Here is a 9,368-nt window from a genome sequence, read left to right on the forward strand (position 1 = left end):
CGCCAATACTTCGATATCCAACTCGATACTTGAATTATTCTCGAACAATATAATCGATCGTACTCGATTGATTGATAAGGTATAACTGTTAATAAAATTAAATATTTATCAATATAACCATATTTTATTCAAATAACAATATTATAAGTTTTATGTTCATTCTTATTCAGTGGGGAAACATATATTTTATATGTATATTTTATATATATATTTTACATATATATATATATATATATATATAAACGATAATCGTAGCATATAAATTAATAACGTTTGGTTTCTCCTACAATGGAAAATATCACACTGTCCGTTGATAAATAATATTTAACTTTATAATTAACCGATGATTCCTAATAATTTGTTCATTGTTGGTGAAACCAGATGCGCGTTAAAAATAGAGATTTTTATTTCAGATAGGGTTTGAAATCTGTTGAAAATTACGTTCATACGTTATATACGTTGTGTCCAATAAAAAATGCATTCGCCATTTGACTCATCCTCTATTTTGAAAAATGGAAACGATGTATTTCTTGATTATTACATATTATCTTTTTGAAGTAACACAAGTTCTTCTCTTATAACTTTAAAATATACACCGCACTTTGAAGCCTTACTACTAAAACATGATATACAGGTCTGCTTACAGAGGCCACATCTTGCTTTCTGCACTCAAATTCTTTAGCTATCTATACAACAGAGCTTCTTTAAAAACAGTCATCCAAACAACGGCAATGTCATTGATTTATATAATCGCGATCCGAAAAAGATCTCTTTAATTTAAGTTTAATTGGAAGCCGTTGCGGTTGCATTGGAAGCAGGGGTTGTAGCGGACGTTGTTTCTTCTGTAACGATTCGTCGATTTTTTTTTATCCTTTTCCATTCACCATTCGTGTAATTCATTTGAAAATGTGTCTCGACTAACATAGGTACACTTGTACCATCCGGTTGCGTCACTTCTTCTATATTTTCCGAGAGCATTACTGTGACTATATTACCCAATTTCGGACAAGGATTATCTAAGCAATAAAAGATGATAGATAAGAGTATTTATATTAAAAGATATTTGAGATGTTAACAAACAGGCGCATACCCCTTGAGCCAGCCATAAAACCTAGAATAAGAGCTTTTTCTGGTCGGGTTACTTTGTTAGCTGTTCTAAACATTTCTTGTGCCTCCAACATTTGTTCTCGCTACAAATACACAAAATAAATTAACGTTCTTATGAAAGTATGAATCCTATATTGTAAATATTTCTACGTACCGTGAGAGACAAGCCTTTTCTTGTGTTTGCTGCTGCATTGGCAGGTTGTGCAGTGGTTTGTATACGAATTTGTGTAACTGTCTGAGCTGGTCTAACCGTTTGTACTCCGACAGGTGTACTTTCCACTGGTGTAATAACTGTCGGTGTCGCAACAGGTACAACTGTACTTGGAGTTGAAGGTGTACTTGGTGTTGTAGCTATATTAAAGAAAGAAATTAATTATTTTCTGTTCATCATATGTAACTATATACAAAAACATACGAGTTTGCGGCGTTGTTACTGCCGGTGCTCCACTTGAAGGAGTAGATGTCGTATAAGATTGTATAGATGCTACAGGAGTGATTGGAGTAGCAGGTGGATTAATCGAAGTTAAACCCTGAGCATACTCTGGCGTCGTCGATGTTTCTGTTGTAGCCGTAGCTGTTGATGCTGCGACAGCTGCCACTGCTTGAGCTTCTGCAACTTTCTTCTGCTGTTCTTCTAATTCCATCATCCTCTTTCGTTTTTTTGCTTGAGCATAGCCAAGTGGCTGTTCGTTAATATCTAATAACTTAATGCCACCATCTTTGCGCATCCTATTACTGAGAGGTGTCCTATTAGACATTGAAGAGCTCGTAAGTGAGGGAGAGCGAAAACCACTTGGAGGAACTCTACTAGGAATACCTTTCAGAGGCGCTGCAAATAATGTATTATTTTATATTTCCATATTCTTTTTGTTTTTTCAAGATAATCCTAACTAGAACTACATATGTAAGCTTACTTGTGTCAGTCATTTTTCTAGGCATTCCTCTGCTCCTCACAGGCACTGTAGGAGCAGTACTTTTTTTCAAATTACTCGCAGCATCTGTACTCTTTTGAAGCAACTCTGCTCTTAATGCAGCACTTTTTGGTTTCCTTTTTAGAGTAAAATGCTTGACTGGGGTAGGCTGTTGACCAACCACAGAAGTAAGAGCAGTCTTATTAAGATAATGACATTCCAATGGAAGCATTGCTGGATCATTTTGTTTTTTCAAAAGTTTCCGAAGATCATTAACTAATTCTCCAAAAATAGGCCTATGTTCATCTAAATCAGTAATATCTGTGTTCAAAGAACCTGTTGATGGAAATGTCTTCATCGCTTCGGATAACATTGATACCCACAATTCGCTGTCCAATGACGCCACTTCAATGATTTCTTCCAATTCAACACGCCACTGCATAATTCAATAAAATTATAAATTACAAACGTACATATATATATATATATACGTTTATTTATTTATTTATTTATTTACATATATTTATATTTATACATAGAAATTAAGCTTAAAATATCAAATATCAAATATCAATTACACTAAAAATGAAGGAATACATTACATATTTTTTTGAAGTATAAATAATTAAAATTCATAAATTTATTTTATAGATTATTCAATATTCAACGTATTGAAGCCATCGTTATAAATATTTTGACGCGTATTTTAAGAACAAATTGCTGCACTTTTTCGCGCCTTAAATATTTGTAACAAACAAACTGTGCCTTACCTCCTCGACATTCCGTCTTGGAATGTGGAAAAATGAAAGAAGTAATTTAAGTTTAACTTGCGTTTGAAGATCTGGAAAACAGTCTTTAATGTTCCGCAGTACTTCTGCGTTGAGTTGTGAACAAATTGAACTTCCAGTCCAGCTATCATTTGACGTTCCAAGCTTGTTATGAAGCCACAACGACGTATCACTGTCCCTCACATTCGCCATATTGGAGTCGTTTGTTTCGTACATTTGACGTACATTGCCGTGGTGCGCCACATGTTATTCCCGCCATGTTCCCGCCATAAAGTAACATGACATATGTATATCCATACAGCATACAAATTGTAGATGGACATTGAGCTATTCATGATATATTAAATGTATATATCATATCAATGTAGATTCAAGTATACCCATGTGTAATGTTAAACCAAAGTTAAATTATTCCATACCTATTTTGAAAATTTACGAAAGGATCTAAATGAGCATCTATGATCTAAAGGATCGGAAATTATCATCTACTTGTGAATCTGAAAAAGGGACAACATGTGTTACCAATATATGAACATTGTGAACCAGTATAAGCCTGTGGCTCACTCTAGCGTAAATATCTTGTACTACAATAGGGTAAAAGCTACCGCGGCGAATTTAACTATACAGCAGCGTGGCCGAGGCAATGAACAAAGTTTATTTAACAAATTTATCCATTAAACGTTAGAATTGTTAATGAATAATAACTGTGATCACTCTAAAATTTCGTGTTTACTTTCGTTACATAAGACATACATTTCGAAAATATAAATCGCACGTTTTTAATACTATAAACTTCAATTAAATTAACGTTTACTGGCATTAATTAATAACTATTTGTGTTATTGGATAATAAATAAATCATAGATTGTCATGTAAAATCCGAGCAGAGAGATAGACTGCTCTGCGACCTAAAAAGTTAGAATCGTTGAATCGTAGTATCATTAGAACTGTCACGCTGAGCTCAGAGTCTAAATAAATTTCATTAAAGGGCAAAACATTTTTTAATGTACTTAATCTATTATAATTCAATTTTAAATATGAGTTATTGTTTGAGTTAATTTTTCTTGACGTGTGATTCTTCAATTAAACGTTGAATTAGTTTTTCGAATTTTTTGAAGTTAAAACACAAGCAGGGTGCCTCAGCACTCCACAGGCTGCAACCCCATCAAAATCCTCAGAATCTCTTAAAGATCACGCAAGCAGGTTTCAAAAATAATGTCATTAAAAAATGTATATAAAGTTGCCTATAATTAATTCTACAACTACAAAAAGAATGGTTCCTTATAAGAAAGTATATTTCTGAAAATGAACCAGAAATGAGAAAGCTATATTTTACTTTTTCAGTTCATTTGTCATATAGAATCATTCCTTTACTGATTGTACCAACTAATGAAAATGATTGAGATTTGTTACTTAATGAAGAGAAAAGAAATTGTATGGAAGCGCGCGCATTAATTCATTGATTCATGGTCACATTTAATGCAAAAAGTATCAAGAATACATTATACTTCAGGAAAGCTGATATTAATAATATAAATTCAAACTTTTCATCATTAAGGCAGATTTTGTATATTTTTATACACTTGCTTATATTTAATACAATTAATATTAATTTATGTAAATAAAAATTATTTGATGTTCAGTTCCTACAAGCAAAATGGGAAATATTGAATGCCAATGTACCACAATAGGAAAGTTAAATACTTCATTGAGTGAAATTATTAAAAATATTATTATTACATATATTGTAGAAGTTAAGAATGCATATTTCCATACTTATTGATTTGTAATACTAATTTTCTTTTAACTATTTTCTTAAAATGTCGGTCTTTGCGTTTGTATTTTTGTATTTTTGTAAAAGTAAAAGCTTCTACAGGTACGGGTAAATTAGTAATTAATTAAAACGGCTAATTATTAAGATATTAATTGATTTAGAAATCTTTTACAGATTTGTTAGAAATACATGACAATGATTTTATGATCTAGGTCGTTCTTTCTTTTCTTTATAAAGTGCAAGTAATGAAACATTAGCAACTTTCACTACTTTGAATCGAACTCCTGGAATATCACCCACGGCATGACCTTTACGACCAAAACCTGCTACCAAAACTTCGTCATTCTCCTCAATATTGTTTAAACAACCATCCCTAGGTACAAAAGCAGTAATTTTCTTCCCATTTTTGATAAGTTGCACTCGTACGCATTTACGAATAGCAGAATTTGGTTGTTTGGCTTCTACACCACTGAAAACATACAATCGTTCAATTAAAATTTCATATAGAAATTTATTCCAATTTGAAGAGATTAATATAAATATGATATAATAAGAGACTAATAATATAAATATACATACACTTTTTCTAAAACAATACCCTTAGCATGAGAAGCACCACCGAATGGATTGGCTTTCCACCGCGTTCCCAAGTGAGCTTTTTTGTAGTCTTTATCATTCCATCGCTGATCGCGTCTGTGGTTTACATGCTTACGCGCAGTACGAAGACCACGAGGTTTACCTGTAAATCAAAACGTTAGGTTATGTACCATTTTTGTTTAATACATTTCATCTTTATTTTATTATTTCAAAATTTTCTATTAAACATTTGACAAAACTATAATTAAAACAAATTCAACAGTCGATGAGAACAACACATATTTATTAATTTCAGATTTACACTTTTAAAAACAATGTAATTTTAACATGGACCACTGACCCATCTTACTCGTAGTTCTATACGATCAGAAGAGGCTAACGTGGCTATCTAATAAATCAACGTTGTCTGTTACCGATGTATGGTAATTATATGATTTCGAATGAAGTATCCGCATGTAAGCATCTTCGATTATAGCTTAATACTTTTTAATTAGTCGACAAAATTTAGAAACTTCGTTAGAATTAAATCTAGATAGATTTTTATTAATAAGGTAAAAGTTAAATGAACATGTATAAAAACTATACATTAAGAAGCGCCGGTTATACAATACTACTATTTCATGAAAAGTCATATTATAAGTATAACTGATTTTGAGATGAGTTAACGAGTTAATGAGTTTATTTCTTTGCCCTGGAAGCCCTTCAGATATAAAATACATTATTACTTGGGCTCCAAAAGATGGTGCGATTTTTTAAAAAATTGAAAATCGACCATTATTTCAACGAATGATTTTCCCGCGAATACAAATGGCGTCTCTTTCACCGCAACGTGATTTATATTTATATGTGGGTTTGTTGTGACAAATCTAGCAAATATTTGATGGAATATGACTACTGCAAATGGGTTTTCAGACTCACAAGAGTCTGATATATTAGGTGAAGAAGAATATAAGGCACTAGTAAAGGATATGTAAGAAGTGTTGATATATAATTATTATATTACGTTCTCATGCATACCGATATTTTAGTTTTCGCTTGTATTAATATATTACATGTTATGTTGCTTTATTTAGTGGATTTAGTGGATCTTGGATGCAAAGTATAACAGAAGAAATGGAGGAGAACTACGATTTGCCACAACAATATTTGGAATCTAAAAAGCAAATGAAAGATGAAGAAGAAGAACAAGATGAAGAGTATTTTCAAGAACTTGATCCTGCCATTCCAATAAAAGAAGAGTTTCCTGGTCGTTATAATTTTCAGGTTTCACTGGGTAATCTGGATTCCAGTAAGAATTGGGTAGTAAGTATATAATTAAACTGTTATTAATTACATACAATAATGTCTCAAATATGTAATTTAAGTTTATTCATTTTATATAGTATTCACAAATATTAAAAAAAGTATTTATCAACATGGAAGAAACACTGCCATTACGTTTTAAGTGGGAACCACCTGAAGATGGTCTTCTGTTACGTACTGCCATGGTTTTTAGTTTAGATCAGTACGCTAGTGATCCAGTTAGAAGATGTCATAATCACATGGCACCAAATAATCCAAGTAATAGAGATGTAGCCCCCAGAGTGATCAAACATGTTGTTCGTTGTACACACCATCTTACCATGTATGAAGAAAGAAGTGAACATCTGTCTATAGTGGTACCCCTTAATAGACCACAACCTGGTTCTCAATATGTTCCAGTGTGCTTCAAATTTTTATGTAAAAACAGTTGTCCATCTGGAATGAATCGCAGACCAACAGAACTAATTTTTACTTTGGAAAATTGTAATAGAAGAATTTTGGGTCGACAAAGACTTCCTGTTAGAGTTTGTAGTTGTCCCAAAAGAGATAAGAAGAAAGAAGAAGCTGAAATAACAGATGTACAACCTGATATAAAAAAAAGAAAACTTTGTATACCAGTTGGAAAAAAAATGATGCCTTCCTGTGATACACATGTCTTCAATGTTCAATTAAATATTGTTGGGAAAGAAAACTATTTGGCTGTATTAAAGTATGCATATGACATCATGGCGGGTCAAGCAATAAAAACTGGTCAACTTGATTTTTTTAAACCGTACATGGATGATATATTGCGTAAAACTCCCTAAATGCATATTTGCGTGAATGCTATGTCTTTCACATATATGTTTAAGAAAAAACAAGAAACATGGTTTTATAATGTGCTATCTATTTATATATTTTACAAAGTTAATAATGTATATTTTAATAATTCCATTTGTTACTGCATGTTGATCTTAATAGATGACTATGCTTTTTTATAGCTCATTCTGTAACGCATCGTAATATTACTTATATATATATATATATATTAATAATATTGTGATACTATATACCTTTTACATTAGAATACAATGTACTTTTTAATTTTGAATAGCTTTTATGTATATTCTATATCTCTAACTGTTCATTTGAATAACATTCTATTAGTTGAATGTCCAATGTGTACAATAACAAAGCATTTGGTAAGGGGGCAATGTGTTGGGATGTTAATATCATGGGATTCATAAGACTTGCAACACTTCTACGCATTTTTATCTCAGTACCATTCTGCCCTTTACCATATAGAGTCCATTCCCATGGTATTTTCCCCCCTCTGGTACTACTGATCCAAACAATTTCATCTTCACGCTGTATATTTATGATTGATAACATTATTTTGTATACTAAATAAATAACTGTATTGAGCTTAAAAAATATACCTGAAAGAAAAAGAGATCTTCACCGCAGTGTAATATGTAAACAGCTTTTGAACCAAATGGAAGAGGTACTGGAAGTTTAGCACAAATAGAATAAAAATGAACTTGTGGTAGTTCATGAATTCTGCTCAAATGTTCCAATACTGTATCAGGAGTAATAATACTTTTACATCCAGTTTGCCTTGAAAGAGGACACATTATTTGGGTGCAGGTTATAGAATCTATAGAGCCTCCCCAAATTGGTGTGGGAGATACATTGGACATTAAACTATTGCTACTTGATATTAGGGTAACAGTTGCATCAGTTTGCAAACGATTGTCAACATCTTTCATGGTCTCTTTTGACAATTCTCCAGTACTTGCAGATTTCGTTCGATCATACAAACTTGCATGTTCATCAGGATTTAAATTTACAGGTGCAGTATTTGCATTTGGCTTTTCACTGGAAACTATTGTTAAATTATCCGCTGAAGCAGCTTTCTCCAATCCACCGCGAAATAATTTGCTTAATAATAATTGACGTGTTTTCGCATTTGTAAAATCATGTTTCTTTGCTGTTTGTTTTAGTTCTTTCCTCTTGTTTTTACCAAAAAGCCGATCTTGAAGATTTCGCGTATAACATTCTGCATTGTTATTTACATTGCCTTTTATGTCAAAAATGTCCTGAAATAACTTATGAAGTTTATCCGCCAGCAAACACCTTCCTTGACCCAGTCTAACTCTACAAATCGGGCAACGATGTGTTTTTGATCTACATCCAACACAAATGATATGACCATGAACACATTGAGAAACTGGAGGCAGTGAGCTTTCCAGACAAACTGGACATTCTAGAGCTCGTGTCTAAATGAATTTAATAATTATTTTTCTAAAATGATGTAAAGTGTATCTAGACAAATTTAAGAGTAATTCTTTAATAATAAAGAAACTATCTAATATCAGAGTATACAGACCACTCCAGCTACTGCATTTGCAAGTTTACAGGCCACTTCTGGCAGTGGTCCTTTCACAGCTATTCCTGTTTCATTTTCTCCTTCGTTAATGTATCTCCAAATAAATAATTTTAAATCACATCCTTCATAATTATGGATTAAAGCCGCTATTTGTTTTACTTTTAATCCTATTAAATCCTTTCCGTCGATACTAATTAAACAATCTCCAGCTCTAAAATTTAACAGACAAAGTAAAACAGATTATTTCGTTGTTTCTCTTATTCTTACCTAAGTCCAGCATGATCGGCAATACTTCCGGTTTCGATATGGCTTATCCACGGATAAGGATCCCACTTTGATCTTGTTAAATGAAATCCGCAAGATTTACCAATTGCTTTCGTTTTTTTTATATTTTCCAATATTATACAAATTTCCCCCGTAAAGGCTGTATCGATTGACGTACTGTTTTCCGTCATATAAATCTTATCACCTGCAACTTCAGTTAAATGTTCCGAAATTGATGCGACAGACATAGTTTTCCC

At 32.3% G+C, this 9,368-nt stretch overlaps 4 protein-coding genes across 5 annotated transcripts; 1 reads left to right on the forward strand and 3 right to left on the reverse strand.

Annotated features, from left to right (window-relative positions):
* Positions 1–771: 771 nt before the first annotated feature.
* Nelf-a (Negative elongation factor A) lies at positions 772–3,066 on the reverse strand. Of its 2 annotated transcripts, XM_074111900.1 has the most exons (7): positions 2,789–2,842; positions 2,402–2,454; positions 2,022–2,324; positions 1,523–1,936; positions 1,262–1,458; positions 1,091–1,190; positions 772–1,016 (listed from the first exon to the last, which is right to left on the reverse strand). In XM_074111900.1, exons 1-7 carry the CDS (start codon positions 2,797–2,799, stop codon positions 784–786), a joined length of 1,311 nt encoding a protein of 436 aa, XP_073968001.1. In that variant the 5' UTR covers positions 2,800–2,842; the 3' UTR covers positions 772–783. The 2 variants fall into 2 exon arrangements, with proteins under 2 accessions (XP_073968001.1, XP_071866132.1); XM_072010031.1 differs by having other exon boundaries at positions 2,022–2,454; positions 2,789–3,066.
* Positions 3,067–4,714: 1,648 nt separating this feature from the next.
* On the reverse strand, positions 4,715–5,661 carry LOC139990640 (small ribosomal subunit protein uS12). Its single transcript, XM_072010052.1, has 3 exons — positions 5,518–5,661; positions 5,160–5,319; positions 4,715–5,049 (listed from the first exon to the last, which is right to left on the reverse strand). The coding sequence occupies exons 1-3, from the start codon at positions 5,519–5,521 to the stop codon at positions 4,782–4,784; spliced, it is 432 nt and encodes a 143-aa protein (XP_071866153.1). The 5' UTR covers positions 5,522–5,661; the 3' UTR covers positions 4,715–4,781.
* Positions 5,662–5,954: 293 nt separating this feature from the next.
* Positions 5,955–7,829, forward strand: P53 (p53). The gene is made up of 3 exons (XM_072010035.1): positions 5,955–6,147; positions 6,251–6,479; positions 6,560–7,829. Exons 1-3 carry the CDS (start codon positions 6,065–6,067, stop codon positions 7,283–7,285), a joined length of 1,038 nt encoding a protein of 345 aa, XP_071866136.1. The 5' UTR covers positions 5,955–6,064; the 3' UTR covers positions 7,286–7,829.
* LOC139990624 (uncharacterized) lies at positions 7,346–9,359 on the reverse strand. The gene is made up of 4 exons (XM_072010032.1): positions 9,115–9,359; positions 8,848–9,058; positions 7,898–8,737; positions 7,346–7,826 (listed from the first exon to the last, which is right to left on the reverse strand). The coding sequence occupies exons 1-4, from the start codon at positions 9,357–9,359 to the stop codon at positions 7,587–7,589; spliced, it is 1,536 nt and encodes a 511-aa protein (XP_071866133.1). The 3' UTR covers positions 7,346–7,586.
* Positions 9,360–9,368: the final 9 nt, after the last annotated feature.

The sequence above is a fragment of the Bombus fervidus genome, chromosome 9, assembly GCF_041682495.2.
Source record: "Bombus fervidus isolate BK054 chromosome 9, iyBomFerv1, whole genome shotgun sequence".
Lineage (NCBI taxonomy): Eukaryota > Metazoa > Arthropoda > Insecta > Hymenoptera > Apidae > Bombus > Bombus fervidus.